This window comes from Heterocephalus glaber, unplaced genomic scaffold, assembly GCF_053883595.1.
Source record: "Heterocephalus glaber isolate CG9 unplaced genomic scaffold, H.glaber_assembly_v1.0 deba00001442, whole genome shotgun sequence".
NCBI lineage: Eukaryota > Metazoa > Chordata > Mammalia > Rodentia > Bathyergidae > Heterocephalus > Heterocephalus glaber.
In genome coordinates, this window is record NW_028258296.1 from 57543446 (window position 1) to 57567436 (window position 23991).

The 23991-nt window shown below is 42.4% G+C and overlaps 1 protein-coding gene across 8 annotated transcripts in view; it reads left to right on the forward strand.

Annotated features, from left to right (window-relative positions):
* The window catches only part of Pip5k1a (phosphatidylinositol-4-phosphate 5-kinase type 1 alpha), a 42415-nt gene that overhangs the window by 546 nt on the left and 17878 nt on the right, over nucleotides 1–23991 (forward strand). For 4 of the 8 annotated variants that reach the window (XM_087212749.1, XM_087212747.1, XM_087212748.1 and 1 more), the window contains exons 2-4: nucleotides 13791–13829; nucleotides 17547–17584; nucleotides 20779–20859. In XM_087212749.1, the coding sequence (XP_087068875.1) occupies nucleotides 13791–13829; nucleotides 17547–17584; nucleotides 20779–20859 (158 nt within the window). Of the gene's footprint in view, nucleotides 1–42; nucleotides 804–13790; nucleotides 13830–17546; nucleotides 17585–20778; nucleotides 20860–23991 lie in introns of those variants that run through there. The other 4 variants (XM_004854014.4, XM_004854015.4, XM_021265899.2 and 1 more) reach the window with 3 other exon arrangements.

The window sequence follows — 23991 nt, forward strand, 5'->3', positions numbered from 1 at the left end:
GCGCGGGCAGCGGGCTGGGGATGACTGTCCGGTGGGAGGAAGAGGGAGACCGGGGTGGACATCTGTAGCTGGGAATGTCTGAACGGTTCCGGCGAGGACAGAGGGCTGGGCTTTCGTACAGGATTTCGAAGAGGGCAGGGGAGTCTGAGCCGAGGATGGGTTTGATTGAGAAAAGAGAAGCTGCCGAAAATGTTGACTGTCTTCAAGGAAAACGGGTTGAGGACTTTGAGGAGGACGGATGGCGATTGAAGGTGTAGATACTAAGAAGGGATTTGAGATACTAAAGTAAAAGGAAGATTGATAAATAGGGAAAAGTCCTAGTATGAGAGGCAGGAAGGATCCAAGTTGATCGAGGAGTGAGTCGGCTCAAAATGCTGGAGAGATCATCGAACTAAAGGGCACTGAAGAGTTCTGTGACTCCTTTGATTGCTGCGGAGTTAGGAACCGCGAGTTTTGTTAGGAGTGGGGTTATTGGGGGAGTCTTTTCTACGCAGTGGCTCCCCCAATGCGTCTTTCTTTCCCATTCGCCCCACCCCCAACGCGAGGGGGCGCCGGCGCACTCGCGCACTTTCTCAAACTAACTCTTGGTGACTCTCCTCTCTGGACTACCTAACTTGGGGAAGGAACGGAAAGCTTTTTGTTTGTTTTGGTTTTGTGGAGCTGGGTATTGAACCCGGGACCTCACTCCTGCTAGGCAAGGGTCCTACCACTGAACTACATCCTCAGTCCGTAGGAACGGGAAGTTTCGAAAAGATCGTCGGGAGTGTGCGAAATTAGGGTCAAAAGAGTCTTAAACGGAGAAGGTGCGTTGTAGTCTTATGTTGGACTAGAGCCTGAGGAAAGTGATATTTGGAGTTAGGGCTGAGGAGGAAAGATGGGTGGCAGGTAGCTGTGAGTGTTGTGGGGCAGTGCTGCATAATGGGAAATGAACTGGAGGAATGCTTAGGTGGTCAGAGTATTGGAACTTGGAGAATGGAGACAATATAGAGACCTCAGAGTGGTTAACTAATGAAGATTAAGGGAGGGCTGAGGAGGCTCACAAGAAAAGTAACAGATTGTATGTGGGAGGGAAAATGTGTGTATGGGGGGAGTGAGTCAGGAACTGTTCTAGAGCTTCTGTCAGAAATGTCTGGTGTTCCACAATGACTGTTGCCTGTACACCCAACAGGGGAGGCTACCTGATGTTGGATGCTGTGCTTGAAATTTTGACATTTCTTTAGGCCTAGGATTGCATCTTTGACTTTTTTTTTAGGTACTGGATATCAAACCCAGGAGTGCTCTTATCACTGAGCTATATCCCTGACACCCCCCCCCCCTTTTTTTTGGTACTGGGGATCAAACTCAGGTCGCAGCAGGTGGCGAAACCACTGAGCTAGATCCCTGGCCCCCCGACCCCCTTTTTAACTTTTTTCTTTTTAATTTTGAAATAGGGTCTCACTAAGTTGCCCAGGCAGGTGGGACTTCTGTCTCAGCCTCTCAGTGTTGGGATTGCAGGTGTAAGGTACCATGGTACCAAGAATTTGAGCTATGTCGGCAGACCTTTTTTGTTTGCTTGTTTTGAGACAGGGTCTTACTATAGTTCAGGCTGGTCTTGAACTCATGGTGGAGCCCAGGCTGACTTCACACTTGAGGCAATCCTCCTGCCTCAGTTTCTTATTTTGAGACAAGGCCTTGCCAAGTTGCCTAAGCTGGGGCCAGCCTGCCTGCCTGCCCGCCCTCCTGCCTTCCTACCTTCCTTCCTTCCTTCCTTCCTTCCTTCCTTCCTATTTTCTGAGACAGGGTCTTGCTGATTAGTAAAGGCTGGATTTGAACTCACTACATAGCCTAGGCTGGCCTCGAACTTGTGGTGATCCTTCTGCCTCAGTCTTCTGAGCGAGCGCTGGGATTATAATTGTGCACCACCAGGCCTGGCTAACTTTCTGTCCTCCTCCCTCAGCCTTCCAGAGGGCTGGGATTACAGGCTTGCTCCACCACTCCCAGCCATGTTCTTGCCATTTTGAATTGGCTGGAGAGTTCTATCTTAAACATTCAAGCTTAGATGAGGGAACAGATAGTCATAGTCACCTTCATAAAATGGAGTTTTATTTATGTGCATCTATTTTTAGTTTCTAGAAAGGTGATTTTTGCCTTTCCTGTAAAAACAGGACCAGAATAACTCATCTTTCGTTCTAAGCATGAAAAAGGATGAAAAGTGATGCTTTTTGGGCCGGGGATTTAGCTCAGTGGTTCCATCGCCTGCTTCGAAAGCACAAGATCCCGTTTGATCCCTGGTACCAAAAAAAAAAAAAAAAAAAAGTGATGCTTTTTAATACAGTAATTTCTCAATTTGAAAAAAATCTCACAATGTCCCCAACCCAGGAAGAAGAATGATTGTGCGTGGCCTTTAACCAAGCTGCCCAAAAGCAGTGTGTTTATATCACAGAATGTGATTCAGCCTCTATCTGAATCACATTTTGACAAGGAAATGTTTGTCATTTATTGATGTATCTTCTTTTCCATCTTATTCCTAGATTAGATAATTGCATTATCTGTTTTAGGTAATGTTACTGTTTGATATTTTTATAGGATTTTGTTTTGTGGAAGATCCTAGAACTAGCAGTTAATAATACAGATTGTATACATGTTTTTCTGTTTTCACCAGAATGTCAAATACTAGGCTTCAGTTGAATTTATAGCTCCTTGAGGTTATTATGTTCACATGTGAAGTCAAAGTATAAAAATATCAAGTTTAAATAATATATTTTTTGGGGGGAAACACTAAAGATGAATCCAGGACCTTTGTACTGAGCCACATCTCTTGGCCTTTTTTTTCTTTAATTAAAAAAAAATTTCTTTTGGAGACAGGGACTCTATAAAGTGGCTAAATTGCCCAAGCTGGCCTCAGAACTTGCCATCTTCCTGGGTTAGCCTCCCAGAGTGCTGACGTTATAGGCTTGAGCCACCCTGTCTGCTTTAATTTATTTAATTTCTTATACACTTCTCTGCTTCTTTGGCATGTAGTGAAACAACTGGATTAAGAAAAATTCTGTTTGGCTGGGGATGGTGTTGCACGCCTGCAATCCAGCATTCAGAAGGCTGGGACAGGAGGATCTGTGAGTTGGAGGCCAGCCTGGACTACATCGTTAGTTCAAGGCCATCCTGAACTGCATAGCGAGACCCTGTCTCAAAACACGCAAAAGAAAAAAGAAAGAAAGAAAAAGAAAAAGAAAAATTCTGTTAAAAAAATATGCCTGATGGCTAGGGATTTAGCTCAGTGGTTCCTCTGCCTGCCTTGCAAGCGCAACGTCCCGAGTTCGATCTCTGGTACCCCCCCCCAATATGCCTGAAGGCATTTTGGCATTATTGTATACAGATACATAGAGTTGACTGTTTCTGTATATCTGCATGTTCATTTAGGTTTGGGCTTAGTAAATTCAATTTAATAGAATTTTTTCTTTCAAGGATATGTTTTGAAGAAGATAAGATGATTGGAGGAGAGTGCTTCTCTGGATGTGCTAGGGAATTAGGAGGTGGGTAGGAATACATAATGGTTTATGATTTCCTAAATTGTTAAAGGCTAACAGTCTAACCTTGTAGAAATTCAGGGAGTGTGTGTGTGTTTCAGCAACCCAAAAGTCAGTTTGTTACTCTTTTTTTTTTTGATACTGGGGATCAAACTCGGGACTTTGTGCTTTCCAGGCAGGCACAGTGCCTGTGAACTGAATCCCCAGCCCTTGGTACCAGGGATCAAACTCAGGACCTTGCGCTTGCGAGGCGGGCAGCGGAAGCACTGAGCTAAATCCCTGGTCCCAGTTTATTATTCTTGATGTTCACTTTGAAGGCCACGTTGAACCCAGGGCCTGCACGTTGATACACGTTTCCAGCCTTTATTTTATTTATTCATTTATTTATTGCTGTATTAGAGATTGTACTCAGAGAGACTGGATCTCCCTAAGTTGCCCAGGCTGGGTTTAAACATGCCATCTTCCTGCCTTGACCTCGAGTTCTTCTGTGCCAATAAAAAAACCTCTGCCTAGGGCCGGGGATTTAGCTCAGTAGTTCCGTCACTTGCCTTGCAAGCGCAAGGACTGGAGTTTGATCCCTGGTACCACCACCCCCCAAAAAAAAAACCTCTGCCTAGATTGTTTTACCATTAAACTAGAGTTGGTCTTTTTATTCTGCTGACATGTGAAAAACAGGGTAGAGCATAGCATCAGCTCTAAGAGATATTTAACATCTTTTCTGTTAGAGTAGCTGACATATTTGGATTTTTGTGGGAGGCAGTTATAAATGAATGTGATCTTGTCTGTAATCCCAGACTTGGGAGGCTGAGGCAGGAGAATCACCAAGAGTTGAAAGCCAGATGGCTACGTAGTTCAAGGCCAGCCTGGATTCCCTAGTGAGAACCTGTCTCAAAACAATAACAACACCCCCTCCCATGAATATGATCTTACAGCAACCATCATAAGTACTTGTTCTTCCACTTTTGTTATTAATAAAAGGTGATGCAGTTTGCTGTCTAGTCTCACCTGTTTGATGTGTAAAGAAAATTTATTCTTGGGCCAGGGATTTAGCTCAGTGGTCCCAGCACCTGCCCTGCAAGCACAAGGTCCTGAGTTCAATCCCTGGTACCAGAAAAAAAAAAAAAAGAAAATTTATTCTTTCCCTTCCATTCTCATCACTTGGACAATGCCACCAATTAGGCAGTAATAAAATTAGCTCTGATGAGGTGCTGTTGACAGTTTAGAGAACCCATTTCCCTATCTCTACTTTAACTTTTTTTTTTTTTTCTGGTACCGGGGATCAAACTCGGGTCCTTGCGCTTGCGAGGCAGGCGCTGGAACCACTGAGCTAAACCGCCAGCCCTCTACTTTAACTTTTTATAGTCCACCAATTACTTGGTCATTGAGTCCCCTTTTTATTTTTTTATTTTATTTTATTTTTGGTACCAGGGATCGAACTCGGGACCTTGTGCTTGTCAGGCAGGCGCCGGAACCATGGAGCTAAATCCCTTGCCCCAGTGACTGAGTCCCCTTTTTAAAGAGTAAAGGCTTTCTGTTTTGGAGTCTTGATTTTAAGGTGGAAGATTTAGAAAGGAAGTAGTTAGGTTTACTTTTTGTTTGTTGGTTGGTACCAAGGATTGAACCCAGGCCCTTCCCACAGAGCTACATCCTTAGCCCTTTTCTTTTTTGAGAAAGGATGTCTATCAGGCTGGCCTTGAACTCACTAGGTTCCCCCAAGCTGGCCTTGCACTTAGGCAGTCCTTCTGCTTCAGCCTCCCCAGTGGTGGGCTTATAGGTGTGCGCCACTGTGTCTGGGTTTTCTTCCTTTCAACTGCTGAGAAAAACCTTAGAATGCACAGGATTGGAAGCCGTTTTACTTGAGACCTTTATAGTGGACCAGGCTCTTAACCCCTTGGTTTTGGTGGCTTCATTTCCTCCTAGGACACCAGGACATCCCCACCAGGAAACTGGAGTGATCTGGTAACTCCAATAGTGTTCTTGTTGTGTTGTGTTGTGTTTTTTTGTCGTTGTTTTGTTTTATTTTTTGAGACAAGATTTCACTATGTAATCGAGGCTGGCCTTGAACTCACTATGTAGCTCAGGCTGGCCTCAAACTTGTAGTGATCCTCCTGCCTCCAGTGCTGGGACTACAGGTGTGTACCACCATGTCTGGCCGTTTTTTTTTTTTTTTTTTTGTCTGAGTTTTTGGTATATGGCTGTTAAGTTATTTGCAGGCTGATTTCTTTCCATTTAATTCTACCCTGGTGGAAATTGAAGTAATTTAGACCACTTTACTGGAGTTCAGAATTGAAATTTGGGGAAATATGTAGAACACAGTGTCATATAGTCAGAATATCATTAAATATCATTTTGGTTAATAATTCCTTTTCTTCATTAAGTTTATTGGTACATTTTAGGTATACAATACAGTTAACATTCATCATTGGTTGATAATTCTCAAGTAGGGAGAGATTTTTCTGTTTGCTTTAGGGGATTTTTACCCCCCTTTCATTTTTATTTATTTATTTATTTATATTTTTTTGAGTAAATGTTTTGTTAGGAATGAATTGCTCATAATGAAGTAAAATGCTCAGGTTTATTAACTAGCATTAGATGAATAAGAAACATTAAAAAAATTTGATACCAGGCTGTGTGAAAGATGTGATTTAAAAAGTCATCATCATGGGCCGGGGATTTAGCTCAGTGGTTCTGGCGCCTGCCTCGCAAGCTGAGGACCTGAGATTGATTTCCGGTACCAAAAAAAACAAAACAACAAAAAGTCATCATCAAGACCAGTGTGTAAAAGGATAGAGCTGAATATTACCCTTCAGATGCTTTTCCTACATATTCTAAAATCTTAAGTCTGAGGATCTTTCAATGTTATTTGTTTTGATCTGAGACAATACATCTTACAAAGAAACTCTTTAAAAGTAGGAGGACCCCATTCCCCTCAAAAGTGGTTTTTATATCCACTATGTGGAGCCTGCTGGATCTTGTCAGACTGAAGCTCCATTTGTTTCCCATGCAATTTTTCAAGTTTCCCAAGGAAATCTGCTTTTGTTAAAGTAGAAAATGATTGAAAATTACCTTCCATAATTCTCTTAATTCAAGCTACATATTCATATTTGAGGTTTAAATTCCCACTCTCATCTTTTAGGACAGTTTAGCATTAAACAACAGGTATATTATCAACAAATCCTATGTAATTTGTAACTAAACTCTCCCCAGAGAACCTTTCCTCCTTCAAGAATAGGAATGGGAACTCCAAATACCTGGGGGTCTGGATGGGAAAGAGCTTGACTTTGTCCCATCAGATTGGGCAGAGTTATTTTTACAGAGAACCTCATGCTTGTTTATATAAGGAAGTTATTTTTCTTAGAAAAAAAGTCAACCAAGAACAAAACTAAAATCCAGAGTAGGGATAAGGGGCAAAAGCAGGAGTTTCTAGGGGGCATATTGGCATCAGGGGGCCCTCTTAATCACTGGAGCAGGTGCAGTTAAAAGCAGATTTCTTTTCTGTAAGTATGTCATTAATTTCTGCACCCAGTTGGCTGCAGGATTCAAGCATACAACTGACTTATTCTAGGGCTGGGGATTAAGCTCAGTGGTTCCGGCACCTGCCGTGCAAGCACAAGTTCCTGAGTTCCATCCCCGGTACCAAAAAAAACACACCAAAAAACCCCCTGACTATGTACTTTGTACTATGATTTCTGTGTTTGGTCAACCTTGCCCAGGGGCTCTAACTTGGTCACCCAATGCGGGTTACGTGGATGAGGCTCAAGGTTTCTCGCATACATCTACACTTCACGTTTGTGTTGTAGGCCTCCAGAACACCTCAACACAAGAGCAACCAGGGGTCTCATCCTCTAGCAGGCCAAGAAACCCTTTATTTTAATTTTTGTTTATATATATATATATATATATATATATATATATTTTGTTGTTGTTGTTTTGTTTAAAATTTTTTTTTTATACCGGGGATCAAACTGAGGACCTTGAGCTTGCAAGGCATGTGGTAGCACCACTGAGCTAAATCCCCAGCTTTGTTAATATCCACCCTTTGTTTTTTTTGGTACCAGGGATCGAACTGCGGTCCTTGCGCTTTTGAGGCAGGTGATGGAGCTAAATCCCTGAGCTAAATCCCCAGCCCTCCCAGCTTTGTTAATATATTTTTGAAGTACATAATGATTACATTCATTGTGGGGAGTTGTTACATATATATAACACATCTTAAATTTTTTTTTTTTGATACCGGGGATTGAACTCAGAACCCTGCACTTGTGAGGCAGGCAGCAGAACTACTGTTAAATATTTTTATGTTGCCTTCTCTGCCTCTGCCTTTTTTCTTCTTGATACATTGTGCCAGAAAACTGATATCAGCATGCTGTGTAGTCCAGGGTGGGCTTGAACGCACAGCAGTCCTCCTGCTTCAGCCCCCACCCAGGTATATGCCATCTGCCATGCCTGGCTTGTTTTGAGACAGGTTGTCCAGGCTAGCCTTAAACCCCTGGGCTCAAGCAACCCTCCTGTCTCAGCCTCCCAATCAGTGGCTGGGATTATAGGTGTGCACAACCACATCTGGCTTTTCAGTGTCTTTTTTTTTTTTTGACAGAGTCTACCTATGTAATTCATGCTGCCTCCCGATTTGCTGCAGTCTTTCAGCCTCCTGAGTGCTGGGATTATAGGCATGCGTCACCACCCGGCTCAGTGTCATTATTTTTAATTATTTCTGCCATCCTTGTTCAAGCCCAGTGTTAGGTATAATTAACTAGTCTTATAGGTATCTAGTATTCTGAGATTAATTGGTAATGTGTCCTTACAAGTTAGCTTTGAATATCAAAATAAAGCAGGTGTGGTGGAGCACACCTGTAATCCCAGGGAGTCTGAGGCAGAAGGTCCTGAGTTTGAGGCCAGTCTAGGTTACATAGCTAGAGCTGTTTCAAGAAAATGACCCTGGTGCCAGTGTGATTCCGTTCATCAGAGTGTGCCTCCAGGTGCACAGCTGAATGCCTTTGCTGTTTTTCTTACTCTCCTTTGATAGAAGGGCCAGCCTGATCTTGGTCAGTTTCTTACCATTTTGTCTTATTAACTAAGGCTTTTTCCTGTTTGGACCCCCCCCCCAAAAAAAAAGCAAACGTAGAACAAGAGTATCAAAATAATATGTTTCAGGGCCGGGGATTTAGCTCAGTGGTTCCACCGCCTGCCTCAAAAGAGCAAGGTCCCGAGTTCAGTCCCCAGTACCAAAAAAAAAAAAGAATTGGGAAGTGGCAATCTGCCCCAAATCCCAAATGCCTCTTGGCCTTGGGTAGCTTATTCAGAAGACCTAGGTATGGGGGTGGGGAGGGGCAGGGTCTCACCATGTTGTCCAGACTGACCTTTAACTTAACAGTGTAGCCCAGGCTGGCTTTGAACTTGCAGCGATCCTCTTGCCTCAGCCTTCCAAGTGCTGGGGTTATAGATGTGCACCACCACACCCAGCAAGACCCAGGTCTTTTAAGGACTGACTTGGATTTTTTTCATAATTTTTAATTTTTTCATAATTTCAAGCCAGGTATTGGTACCAAGGGATGTGTCTTTGAGGCCTGAGAACCACATGGAATTGGAAGCAAAAATTCTCTAGAGAAGAATAGTTATTTTCTCTTATTTTTTGGTGGTGCCAGGGATTGAACCCAGGGTTCAGGAGTGCTAGGCAAGGATTCTACCACTGACCTACCCCCCCACCCCCACCCCCGCCCCCGCCCCCGCCCCCAGAGTTACTTTAACCCCATCAGAGAGATTGTTACCCGTGGCAGAGACATTGGGTGAAGGGTATGTGTTAATGAACGTGAATCTTAAGGGGTTTGTGGCTCATTCCTTGCTGTATCTCTTAGCTGAGATGACCCCAGGGTTAGTAGACCAAGCTTCTAGTCCTAGGCCAGTGATGGGAGCAACCTTTTAGAGCTTACAGTGATCCAAGCAGCCTGCTGAGGCATGTGTGCCGTAGTTTTGCCGCCACTGACCTAGGCTTTTCCTTAACTTTTCCCCAGAACATGTTTAGGAAAAATTGGCACCTGTGAGGAAACAAAATTTAGTTCTTCTTTGAGATGTGACTTGTTTTTAATTGGCTTGGTTCAGAGGATGAGGGTATACCGATGTTAGTTTTGTGACACTGTTGATTAGAGTTGAGTTGCCTGCTCGACAGTACTTCTTAGGAGGCAGGCTGACATTTCAGACACATTCTTGAGTGTTTTCATTTGGAGAACATATTGTGCCTCCCACCTGCAGGGTTATAGTTAGAATGGCTTTGAGTGTTCCAAGTTAAGTAGAACCAGAGAGATTGTTTCAGATAGTTCAGCAGTCAGTTAAGTTGATCTCACCCCCACCTCGTTTTTTCTTGTTGATACTGTTTTTGTTGTTGTTTTTGGGTACTGGGGATGGAACTCAGGGCCTTGAGCTTGCACAGCAGGCGGCGAAACCACTGAGCTAAATCCCCGGCCCTGTTGTTTTTTGAGACAGGGTCTCACTGTGTAGTTCAGGCTGACCTTCATGCTGTAACCCAGGCTGGCCTCAAATCCATGGCAATCCTTCTGCCTCAGCCTTCCAAGTGCTGGGATTACCAGTGTGTGCCACAACACCCGGCTACGCACCCCATTTTTGGAGACAAAGTTTTGATATATACTCCAGGCTGGTCTCAAGTTATGATCCTCCTGCCTCAGTTTCCTGGGTGCTGTTATTACAGATGTGCACCATTATGCCAGGCTTGCTTTTGTTTCGTTGGGGGTTTTGCTTTTTTTTAATATACTGGGGATTGAACCCAGGGCACTGAGCTATATCCCTAGTCCTTGTTATTTTTTTTTTATTTTGAGACAGAGTCTACTAAATTGCCCAGGCCCGGCTGGACCTTGTGATCCTCTTGCCTCAGCCTCTCAGAGTGCTGAAATTACAAATGTGGGCTACTACTCTTGGGTTTTAAAATTTTTTTAAATCTCTGAATTTATTAGTTGATGTGTTGTTTTTTTTTCTGGTACCAGGGATCGAACTTGGGTCCTTGCACTTGCGAAGCAGGCGACAGAACCACTGAGCTAAATCCCTGGCCCAAATCTCTCAATTTATTAACCAAGAGTCCCCAAGGTTAGCATTTTGCTTCCAAAAAGCCCCCTCATCTCTTGTGCTTGATGTCGGAATTACTGAAACATTTATGTAGCAGTGTGGTAGATCACTGAATTTCATTTCTGGGAGTGCCTCTCCGTGACCTGTTTGAGCAAGGCTGCAATTGTCTGAGGAATGCATTTCCGGTTAGCCTCTAGCGTCCCCAAATTATATGTGTACTTCAAACACTGATGTCAGTCACTGACTGCCTCTTAGTTTCTCACTTGGTGGATGATGTCATCTCTGATGGAGATGCTTCTGCACTGAACACGTAGGGAGAGGCTCTGCTACTAAGGCCAACTCTATTTTGTTTAGCACCCTCGAGGGAAAGCAAGCCCAACTCATTTTAGAGCTATTTACTGAAAATATCTTTAAATTATCTCTTTTTAAAAAGTCTAGGTCATTTTTCCCTCCAAAGTTTGCCTTTTTCACACTTCTCAAGATTATACTGAAGTTTTTTCTTTTACTTTTCTAATTCTTAATAGGGAGTTTTTTACTCTCCACTGGCTCAGTAGAAGCAAGCAAATTTATGGAGAATTAGTGACTAGAAACCAGCCCTACCAGTACTTTTCTCAATACAAATACAAGATAGAGTGGGGCAAGGACTAGAATAAAATGCTTTTCTAATACTTGGTACAGAGTTGGTCGGAAGACTTTTGTAACTCGATTTGATAGCTCAGTTTTGTATTTTAGCGAGAATTGACTGGGTTGTCCTCACTTTGGCTTTTGTCTTGGCTGGTTTACCTGTTCTGAAATTATTTTAGTAACATGGATGATTCCCCAGCATATTTTCAAAAGTTGGAGGCTGATCTTTTTATATTTTTCAAGTCTTAGCAACCATGAGATAGACTGAAATTGAATATCCCTGTTTTATATTTCATTGATACTCCGGGGGATATGATTGCCTTAGAACCTTTTTTTGTGGTGCTGGGGATTAAAGCCAGAAACCCAGGACCCTGCAGATGCTAAAAATATTGTGTCATTGAGGTGCATCCCCACCCCCCTTTTTATTTTGAGACAAGGAAGGTCTCACTAAATTGCCCGGGCTGATTTTGGAACTTGAGCTCTTCCTTCTCAGAATGCAAGTATCTGGAACAGAGAGAACCTCTGAAATGTGCTAATACAGATGGTTTGTTTCAGGTTGTATAGGCATCGCAAAGTAGTAGTATGGTTGAGAAAGAAGGATGTAGGAATTGTGCTCATTTTTTAGCTTGGGATTGTCAGCATTCTAGGCATTTTATATTCACATTTTTCTTCCCGGCTTGTCTTTGCAGCAGTGTAACATGATCATAATGAGATAATGAGCTTGAGTTCAATGTGTGTGAGGGGAGTGGTTGCTTGTGGGGCACTGTTGAGTATTTTAGAAAGTACGGCTTAGAAAATGGAATGGAACTAAAACCATTCTGTGTGTATTTCCTCTTTAATTGTTAAATTATGTAATATACACATTTTAGTATTTGTTATAGAAAGTTTATGTAGTTCAGGAAAAATAAACTTAGGTGCAAAATCACCCTCATTCTATCGTCTGGAGATTGTCTTTTTTTTTTTTTGGTACTGGGGATTGAACTTGGGTCCTTGCACTTGCGAGGCAGGCGCCAGAACCACGGAGCTAAATCCCTGGCCTGTCTTTTTTTTTTGTACTGGGGCTTGAACTCAGGACCTTGTGCTTTCGAGGCAGGCATGGTGCCAGTGAGCTAAATCTCCAGCCCGGTCATATTTTGATATATAATTTTTTTTGGCTTTTCTATATATGTAAATATTACACATGAAATCATAGGTTAAATATTTTATCAGGGCCGGGGATTTAGCTCAGTGGTTCCGCTGCCTGCCTCGAAAGTGCAAGGTCCTGAGTTCGATCCCCAGTACAAAAAAAAATTTTTTTTTATCAGGGGATAGGGATGTAACTCAGTGGTAGAGTGCTTGCCTAGGGCTTGATTCCCAGCACCAGGAGAAAAAAGATGATATATATATTTTTAAAATTTTTTCTTAACAATTTATTGTAATATCTTATGCATAAATACACATTAAAAATAATGACTATATAATATTCATTTAAATTTCATTGTGATTTATATCACCAATCTCCTTTTAAGTTCTTGGCACACATTTATAGTTACTGTATACAGTGCCACGGTAAACGTTCTTGTATATACATGTCTAGATCAAAGCCTGCATACAGAGAAACCTTAAGCCAGAAAAAAGTTTGCCTTCTTTTGAGATAGATTCTCACTGTGTGTGTGTGTTGCGGTGATCCTCCTGCCTCAGCCTTTGGAGTGCTGGGATTACAGGGGTGCACCCCTACACCTGGCAAAATTTGTCAATATGAAATCACTCAAGAGTGAATGTAGTGAGGTGGTGGACCCCTGTAATCCCAGCACTCCGAAGGCTGAGGCAGGAGGATCATCTCAAGTTTGAGGGCAGCCTGAACTACACAGAGAGATCCAGTCTCAAAAACAAAAAAAAAGCTGAGCATGGTGGTGCACGCCTGTAATCCCAGCATTCCAGAGGCTGAGGCAGGAGGAATGCTGTGAGTTCAAGGCCAGTTTAGACTACATAGCAAGACCCTGTGTCAAGATGGAACTGAAAAACCAGTCATGGTGGCCCATGCCTGTAACCCTAGCAGTCTGGAGGGTGAAGCAGGATGATGGTGAGTTTGAGGCCAGTGTAGACCACCCGGTGAGTTGAGTCAGCCTGCACTACGTGGTAAGACCTGTCGCATAAAAAAGAGTGAAATAGGGCTGGGGATTTAGCTCAGTGGTTCCGATGCCTGCCCTGCAAGCACAAGGACCCGAGTTCAATCCCCAGTACCAAAAAAAAAAAAAAGAGTGAAATGGTTTAGGATACACATTTTGTGTTCTCTTCTGGAATTTTTGTGTCAAAGTTGTTACTTCTGTCTTTTTTATCGTTGTTGTTTTGTTTTGGTACTGGGGATCGAACTCAGGACCTTGGGCGTTCGAAGCAGGCACGATGCCACTGAGCTAAATCCCCGGCCCTTATTTCTGTCTTTTTTGGGGGATTTTCCTTGAATCTCTACAAATAATTCCACAGTTCATATTGTAGTACTGGTGAGTTACATCCTGTTCATAATTTTAAACTTTAGTTTTTTTAAAAAAATCCTTATTTGCTGTAAGCAGATAGAATCCCAGAAGTAAATGATAATTATTTGTTTTTCCTCATTAGGTTTCAGCTTTCTGTGCTGTGGGGTGAACCGTAAGAGAGGTAGATCTGATGTGTATCTGCTGAAAAGCTTGAGCTCCTTGAAGTGACTTGCAGCCCTCTGCTCCTCCCCATTAACAGCTGCACACTTTTTCTAGCACTAGTATGTGGTCTTCCTTTGAGAAGGTTGTTGATTTCTTGCAAGCATTTCTTTTTCTTTTTTTTTTCTTTTTTTGCAATATTTAGAACATTTTATTGAAATACAAAATTGTTGAACGTAGGATAAATAGAAAAACATAGTAAATATTTACTTTCTAAGCATCATTTGACTGTAGCTGCCATATCCAAATAGGATGCTATCTTAGCATAGAACTCTTCTCAGCCAGGTATGGTGGTGTGTGCGTATCATCTCAGCATTCTGGGAGGCTGAGACAGAATCACAAGTTTGAGCACAGCCTTGCCAATTTAGTGAGACCCTGTCTCAAAATGAAAAGGGCTGAGAATGTAGCTCAGTGCTGAAGACCTTGGGTTCAATCTCCAGTACCAGAAAAACAAAAAGAGCAACAACAATACAAAACTAACTTTTCCCACAGTTTTTTCATTTCAGTAAACAAGTCTCTGCTCTCTTCCTTTCCCTTTGTGTTGCACATCATTTGCTGACTTTTGATGTCCTGTAGTTGGGGTTTCATAATTCACAATGATGATAATAATTGGTAGTATTGGGGCCGGGGGTTTAGCTCAGTGGTTCTGGCACCTGCCTTGCAAGTGCAAGGTCCCAAGTTCAATCCCTGGTACCAAAAAAAAATAATAATGATTGGTAGTATTTTGTGTACCGTATGTTAAATCTGTAGCTTACTCTCATTTAATCCCCCAACCTCCCACCCCCACCTGAACCCAGGGCTTTCAGGCAAGCACTGTTATCCCTGAGCTACTGCTCTACCCCATTTCTGTATTTTATAAAGTAAACAAGGCCTGGGGATGTTTTAACCTACCTGACCAAGACTTCCTAGTTAGTAATTACTAGATTCAGACCTAGTAAGGCTGGTGTTCAGGTTACACAGCCCACATTGCTACCCATTACGCTATTTGTTCTCTGCTGATCTGTTTTGTTTTTACAGAGATGGGGTCCTACCTTGCACATTGTAGGCAAGAATCATCGTACTTGGCTACGTCCTCAGCCCTACCTGTTCTTATCTGAAACCTGTGTGTGAACTAACTTGACTTTACACTGCTTTTTTGTGTGTGTGTGCGCGTGCGCGCCTGCACCAGGGCGCTCTGGGTGATGGTGTAGGGCCTTGAGCACATTAGACACTCACTCTGCCTCTGAGCTGTTTCCCCACCACTAACTTGCCTTTAAACCAGACTAAATGTTTATTGCTGAATGGGTTCTATCTAACTAAACCTGACATTTGTGGTGAAGGAGAGTAGTATTAGAAGAGAACTTCTCTTTCTGACCCTTAGCTTTCCTAAAAAGCAACAAAAGTCTGAGCTCTTCTGTGCCTAGCATGTAGAATTATGATCATTTTCCCAGAACTGTTTTAGAAGTTAATGTGTACTTTTGCCCCAAGGAGTGATAAATAATTGTCAATTCCAAGATGCCTAAAACGAAACAAACTTGTTTGTCAGAAGTGTTCTTTTTTTTTTTTGTCCACTGGGAATGCATTAATGACAAGCCTTGTACTGTACTTTTTTTTTTTTTTTTTTTTTGGTACTGGAGATCGAACTCGGGTCCTTCTGCTTGTGAGGCAGGTGGCGGAACCACTGAGCTAAATCCCCGGCCCTGTACTGTACTTTTAATCAGAGCAAGTCTTACACCAAAAAGAAAACTCTGGTCTTAGATGAATGGAGCTTTTTATTTTGGGGTCTCAGGGTCTCCCTATGTTGACCTCCTGGGCTCACCCTTGCCAGTAGTTGAGATTGTAGTCTCTTGTCCTTGCACCAGGCTATCTCATTTAATCTTTTTGTTTTGTTTTGTTTTTAGGCTTTTGAAAAGACAGGATCTCACTATGTAGCCCATGCTGGGCTTATAGGTGTGCACCACCATGCCGGGCCTAATTATTACATAAGCCTTCTAAAAGAATTCTCCTTTTTAGTAAAACACAAAGAATGATTTGCGATCTAGGTCTTCTGTTTTTTAATTTTTTTTTTCTGATTTTTTATTTTTTGAGATAGGGTCTTGCTATATAGTTAGGCCAACTTTGCCCTCATGAATCCTGCCTCAGGCTCCTGAGTGCTGGGATTATAGGCCTCTGCCAGCTTGTCAGATTATCTTGTTTTCTCAGTAGTTTGGCAATTTGACTCTCAGTTGAAAGGTTACAAGATGTGAAAGTTTTTGACTTTGATGATAGGCGCTTTGAAATCATTCGTAAGTCATCAGAAGTTTTGCTCATGAATCTTGTTGTCATGGTTTCTTGTTCCTTGGAAGCTTTAGCTTAGAATTTCATTCCTAACTTAGTCTTTCACCCAGCTGAAGTCAACCTGATTGAAAGATGTATCCTTCTAGAAGAGGTGTTAGATTTTTGGGCTGTGGTGTTAGATTATTGGGCTGTGCTGGAGGGAAGCAGCAGTAAAAATTGGTCTGTTTTTCTATTTTTCTGACAACTACATGAGATATCTTTTGAACAGCTAGATGATGTTTCTCTTGTTTTTTGAGAAAAGAAATTAAAACTGTCTACAGTATACTGAAGGAAAGGTCTAATCCATTGTGGTGACTCTAATTTTTTTTTTGGTACTTGGGACTTTGCCCTTGCCAGGCAGGCATGGTACCATTGAGCTAAATCCCCGGCCCTTTAATTTCTTTGTTTTTTTTCCTGTTCTGGGGATTAAACTCAGGACCTTGCCTTGACAGGCCACTGAGCTACATCCCCGATCCTTTAATTTTTTTAATGTGATTAATGTTTATTACCTTTGACTTTTAATTAATTATTTTGAGGCAGGATCTTGCTGTGTATGCCAGGCTGACCTCTAATTTGTGGCAGTCCTCTTGTCTCAGCCTACCAAGTGCTGGCGTTACAAGCATGCCCCACTGTGCCTAGCTCCAATTCCTAATAAACGAATTTTATTTTATTTTATTTTAATTTTTTTTGTTACTGGGGATCAAACTCCTTGTGCTTGTGAGGCAGGTGGTGGAACCACTGAACTAAATCCCCAGCCCCATAAATGAATTTTAAATACTAACAGATCTCTACTGTTTATAGCAGAAATCAGGTGGAGGATGTAGGGACAAAAACAGTTTCTGCTTGCTATGAGTGCTTTTTTTTTTTTTTAACATTGTTTCTCATGCTTAGCTTCTTTATTTTCACAGGTCAATTCTTATCTTCTGAATTACCACAGATAGTCTAAAAATTCTTACCCTTTTAGCCCTTAAAAAAATTGTCTAGCCTAGGGTCTCTAGTGGTGAGTCTTGGGTATCTCTTATTCCCTTTCTCTTTTGACCACGGTATTAGTGAGACCCTTTCATGCCCAAATATTAAGAACAGTTGTCTTTCCCATAGAAAATATGAACATCTGAGTAAGAAAGAAGGTGTAACAACAATGGCATATGGGTAAGGCCTTTGAGTATGTAGGAGAAGGAGGAAGGGACATTAAAAAAGCAGGATCCAAGGGGATCTGGTGTCACTGAGTAAGAGGCAGGAGCTTGTTCTCAGTGTAGTTCAGGCCTGCTGCAGTCTCAGTGCTCAGACTGCAGGTGTGTGCTGCCACACCTTGCTTCAGTGTGTCGATGGAGATTATATGAGTGAGTGTTACATATTTAAGTGACTCTTTTTTTTTAAATTTTAGCAGCAGCATCTGGAATCAAGAGACCTGTGGCATCGGAGGTGAGTTTCATAGTGATACTACAACTTTAGTCCAGGGATACCAGGGTATCTCTGAAATCTTTAATTTCTTTATGCTTAGGACTTGGAAGCTGGGCAGGGCTCTTTTTAATTTTTCCTTCCCCTATTTTGCAGTGCTGGGTGTTGCATCCACAACCTTGTCCATAATAGGCAAGGATTTTATCACTGAGCTGCAACTTTCGCTGACAAGGTTTTTATTTCTGTTTGATAGGCGAGATATTATAAAACTCTGCTTTTATTGTATTTTCTTTTGAATATTAGCAACATCTCACATTTGGTGAGCCTGTCTGCCTGCCTTTCCTCTCTCCCATTCCCTCCCTGGCACTTCCCTCTCTCCTTCCCTTCCTGGGGATTGCACCACTTTACCACTGAGCTGCAAACCCAAAACTTCTTATTGTTTGAGATACGGTTTTGCTAAATTGCCTAGGCTGACCTTGAATTTTTGATTTCTTCACTTCTCCCAGGTAGCTGGAATTAGACATGTACTTCCTTGCCTGGCCATTGAACTTTTATTTGCATGCGTGTGTGTGTGTGTGTGTGTGTGTGTGTGTGTGTGTGTGCGCGCGTGTGTGTGTGTGTGGTGGTACTGGGGGTTGAACCCGGGGCCTTTTCACCAAGCTATACTATATCCCCAGACCTTTTTTTTTGGTACCGGGGATCAAACTCAGGACCTTGCGCTTGTGAGGCAGGTGGTGGAACCACTGAGCTAAATCCCCACCCCTCCAGTCCTATTTTCATTTTGAGTCAGGGTCTCCCCAAGTTGCTAAGTTGCCCAGTGTGGGCCTCAATTTGGCATCCCCTTTCCTCATTCTCTGAGAGTGCTTGGGTTACAGGTGTGTGCCACCAGATCTGGCTTAGATACAGTATTGATATTTATTTATTGATTGGTTGGTTTTTTGTGGGGTTTTTTGGTATGGGGATGGAACTGCATCCTTGCACTTGCAGGGCAGGTGGAACCACTGAGCTAAATCCCCAGCCTGTTTGGGGGTTTTTTTTTTGAAACAGGGTCTTACTATGTAGCCCAGGATGTCCTTGAACTCTGGTGATCCTCCTGCCTCAGCCTCGCTAGTACTGAGCTTACAGGCATGCCCCGACCAAGCTGGGCAGATACAGTATTATTTTAACCTTGCAAATAGCTCCAAGGAGATAAGTACCTTTGTTAACCCTGTGTTACAGATAAGGAAGGTGAGGATTAGAGATTCTGTAACTTGCCTAAGGTTACACAATTAGTAAGTGGGATTCGTAAAACTGGGATTCAACCCAGACAGTCTGACACTAAAGTTGTACTTTTTCATTTTGCTGTTAACTCTTTTCTGTTTGCATACTTTCAATATATAAGAACTTCTTTTAATACAGGGAACCTATTTCCGAAATTTCTCTTTTTTTTTTTGGTACCAGGGATCGAACTCGGGTCCTTGTGCTTTCGAGGCAGGTGGTAGAACTACTGAGCTAAATCCCCGGCCCCCAAGTTTCTCTTTTGCATGCAGAGTATCTTCAGTTTGGTAAACTTTCTCCCTATGGAGTATTTCCCAGCCTTCATGCTTCTTGCTGCTTCTTCCATTTTGTGTCAGGGGCCTCAGAATGCCACTCTTTGGCCTAGGACTTTAGACTTTTCCATCAAAATATGTTCCGAGGACTGGGGATTTAGCTCATTGGTTTCATTGCCTGCCACACAAGCACAAGGACCTAAGTTTGATACCTAGTACAAAAAAAAAAAAAAAATCAAAATACGTTCTGAGATCTGTCAGGTGATATATTATGGGTTATCTAGTACTAAAGGCCTTGGCAAGCTGTAGATCTTGAATATCAGGTTTTAGAATTGTGACATCTTGATTCCATTAGCCTGTGCCTTTTGGTTTATTAACTGAGTCAGTGTTACTTGAAGAGTATTTCATGCTGGGTGTGGTGGTACACACTTGTAATTCCAGCGCTTGGGAGGCTGAAGCAGGAGGATCATGAGTTTGAGACTAACCTGGACTCTACAAAGCAGGACACTGCCTTTTAGGAGAAAAAAAAAGAATATTTTAATGTCTGTTGAGCTGGCATCTTCATTCCTGGACCTATAGACTCTACTCTGCTGGTCTTCTTTCTCTCTTATTTTAGGGGCTGTTAATGTGAGTAGGAAACAGAACTCTATCATGTTCTCAGGAACCCTCAAGAACCCATTGAGACCTCTTAGAAAAGTCATCTTGTCACCTCAGCCTTTTAATTCTAGGTCTAGAGCAGTGATGCCAGACGTTTTAGAGACTGAGTGCCCAAACTGCAACCCAAATCCCACTTATTTATTGTAAAGTGCCAGCACTGCAATTAAGCCTGAATACTGAGGTTTTAGTTTTGAAAAAAAAAACCAACCAAAAAAAACCTCATACACTCTGTGTGCCCGATGTGGTGCCATAGGTTTTCCACCACTAGTCTAGAGACTTATTCAGTTTGCAAGGGGACAGATTGTTTCCACTGGTGAATTCAGTTTGAGCAAATAGTATTGAGATTGGGTAGGGGATTAGAGTAGTTATTTCTGAAAGGAAGCTGGTGACAAAAGGGAAGGTAGGGGTAGGGGTGGGTGCATAAAGTCCAGCTACCCAGCTGACTGAGGCTGGAGTTTGAGGCTCACCTAGACAAGGGAGTGAGTGAAACCCTGTCTCAGTAAATAAATGCAATAAACATGATACTTGTGCATTAGCGTGAGGTGGGCCTTATGAAGATTTTATAAAATGTTCCTAATCAAGAAAGGATGTGTAGGGCTGGGGATTTAGCTCAGTGGTTCCGGCGCCTGCCTCGAAAGCACAAGGTCCCAAGTTCAATCCCCAGTACCAAAAAAAAAAAAAGGAAAGGATGTGTTGGGTTCTTTCTTTTCTTTCACTACTGGGCATTAAACCAGGACTTTTGCACTGAGCTACATCCGTAGACCAGTTTTTTGCACCCCCGCACCCTGCCCAATTGAACTCAAGACCTTGCGCTTGCCAGGCAAGCAAGTGGTACCACTGAGCTAAATCCCTGCTCCCAGTTTCTGTTTTTATTTTGAGACAGGATGTCTAAGTTGCCTGAGCTGGCCTCAAATTTGCAGTCCTCCTGCTTTAGCCCCACAGCTAACATTGTGGCTTTTTTGATGTATCATCACTACAGTATAACTTGTATTACATGGGAATCATAGACCGATCTAGACTCTTCTCTTCTAGGTGTCTTATGCCACTGGCATGACTATCAAGAAAATAGGCCACCGAAGTGTTGATTCTTCAGGAGAGACAACATATAAAAAGGTGAGTCTGGATGGAACCCTCTCATCTTACTTTGAAAACTCAGTAGGGGCAACATGGTCCCCTTGAAACTGTTCTCTTCACACAGTATCCTGTTTCTTGATATCAGAGCATTTGGACGTTAGCCATCATACAACTTGGAGTTTAGAATTTATTTCACAAAGGGTGATGTTTTCTATTGGAATATTGTTTAAATGGGAATGTTCTTCATTTTTGTTTTTTGAGATAAGGTCTCATGGTACAGTCCAGGCTGGCCCTCCCTAAACTCACTGTATGGCTCAGCCTGGCTTCAAACTCAGCATCCTCCTCCTTTAGGTTCCTGAGCATTAGGATTACAGGCCTGTGCAACTGCAGTTGGCTATTGTCTCCCCTCCCTCTCCTCCCCTCTCTTCTTTTTTCTTTCTGGTGCTTGGGAGCAAACCCAAGGTCTGTGTGCTAGGCAGGTGCTCTACCACTGGGCTACATCCCCATTCCTAAATGAGAATGTTCTTCATGAACAAATCTAGCATTGCTGTTTCTCTGAGGTAGAGAGAGTGCTTGGGTTTCACTGTTAGGTATAAGCATGTAACTAGGCTCTAAAGGGCATGCTTTCTTTGCCACAGGGAGACAGGTTTCTTGAAGACTTTTTGTTTTTCCTCTGTTGTCGGGTATTCATGAAGTGAAGGGCATGTCCCAGCCTGGTAAAACACAGATAGGCAGCACATGGGTTTATTTTTTTGTTTTGTTCGTCTTGTCATTGTCATCATTGTCTTCAAATATCCCCCTCCAGCCCCCCAGTTCTGAACTAATTTGTAGAGGCTCAGGCTTCCTAAAGGGCACTGTTTAAGCATCTGTATCTTATCTGATACAAGGCTTGAAGATTTCTTTTTTTTGGCATGAAGATTTCTTGGATTCCTAATTCTGACCCATATAAATTTTTTCTGTTTTCTGCCTTTATTTGTTGTGTTAAGTAGCAGAAGTGAGCTGACTCATATTCTCAGTCAGGTACCTATCTGTCTCTGGAGTGGCCTCTGAGCCCCATGTCAGTTCAGCACATGTTTACTGAGCTCTTTTTTTTTCATGATTTTGTCGAGAGTGGGTTTTACTGTGTAGTCCAGGCAGGCTGGCCAGTCTTGAATTTGCTATGTAGCTCAGGCTGCCTTCAAACTTGCAGTCTTCCTACTTTGGCCTCCTGAGTGCTGGGATTACACCTGTGTGCCGCCCTGCTTGACTCTGTTGAGCTCTTTTTATGTGTGGGACATTGAGGATAAAAAGATGAGTTTATAGGCAGAACCTTAAACACTAGCTGTAATTTTAATGCCCACTGAGGATTAAGTGGAATATAAGTAATATCTGGTGTGGGGAAGGATGAGGGAAATAATTTTTTTTTTGAGACAAGGTCTAACTCTGTACTTCAGGTTGGCCTTCAGCTCACTATGTAGCCCAGGCTGGCCTCGAACTCACAGCAGTCCTGCCTCAGCCTCCCAAGGGCTAGGATTACAGGTGTGCACCATCACACCCAGCTAGGGAGATAATTTAGAGGAAAGCTACCCAATAAATTTTCTGTAGTGATTGAAATGTGCTGTATATATATGTGTGTGTGTGTGTTATCCAGTGTGGTGGCTACTACCCACATTTTAGCTGTAACTTTTAAGATTGAGAAAGTGAAGTTTTATTTAATTTAATTTTTTATTATTTTTAAAAATTTTTTTGGTACTGGGGATTGAATTCAGGTCCTTGCTCTTGTGAGGCAGTTGACAGAACCACTGAGCTAAACCCTCGGCCCTTTATTTAATTTTAATTAACTTAATTTTGAATGTCCACGTGTGAGTATTTTATTAGATATAGATCTGTATGATGTGATATTTTCCCATAGGATCAAAATCGTAGAGTGTTAGAAGTTTTGTATTTGTGTTTTACTATATTATGAAAATTCTAATTCTTTTTTTTGTTTTGTTTTCTTTTGTGAAACAAGGTCTTGCTCTGTAGTTCAGGTAGGCCTTGAACTCACTGTATAATCCAGGCTGGCCTGGACCTCTCAGTGATCCTCCTGCCCCAGCATCCCAAGAGCTGGGATTACAGGCATGTGGGATTCTAAATCTTGAATTAAATTCTAATTCTTTTTTTCTTTCCCAGTATCAGGAATCGAACTCAGGACCTTGCATTTTTGAGGCAGGTGGGGCGCCACTGAGCTAAATCTCTGGCCCTATCTAATTCTTGAATATTTTTCTCAGAAATAATTTGAGTTGAGCCCAGTGTGATGACACATGCTGTAATCCCAGCCTTCTGGGAGGTTTAGGCAGGAACATTGCAAGTTTCAGTCCCACCTGGACAATGTGGTGACTGAAACCCTGTCTCAAAATAAAAACGAAGATCAATAAAGAAGGCCTGGGGTTGTAGCTCACTGTGAAGGTGTGAAGGCAAGGGCGAGCCTCCCCGGGAGATACCTGGAGAGGGGCCAGTTTAGTCCTTATGGCCCTTTGTGAGTGAGTTAATTAATCCCCATTAAAGAACAAGGCGCAGAGCAGTCAGAAAATCAGCGCAGCATCAGAGGCCAGCAGAGCTGCTCATCTGCAGCTCCAGAGCTCCATAGCTCTGCCTCTCTCTATTCCTTCAGCAGAACAGATACATAGCATACGCAGCTACTAAAAGGGCACAGTGTTTTCTAGCATAGGAGTTATAGTGTCTTATGTGCCTAGCAGGACATGGAGAAACAAAACACCTGCTGCACAGCCTAGACCATACAGTGCCTGGATGGTTGAGTATGTTAGGTCATTCTTAGGTAACTGTGGCCCATTATTGTGACTCTCCCTGAGAGTGGAGTTATATCCTCATACGCCCTGGCTTTGAATATAGGAAGAAGTGGTACCCTACCTCAGGCTACTGCTTTAATTTTCAGTACCACAAAAAAAGAAAAAATAATTTAAGTTGCTGGGCTTGGTCTTGAATCTTTGTAATCCTAGCCCTTGGGAGGCTGAGGCAGGAGGATTACAAGTTCTGGGTCAAGCTGTACTAAATAGTAAAATCCTGTCTCAAGGAAGCAAATAAATAATTTGATTTTCATGCTTTCTTCATTGTTAAGAGCTTTTTGCCAGTCTGTTATCCTTTTTTGAGGGGAGGATTTTGTTTGTTTGTTTGCTTTTTTGTACTGGCGAT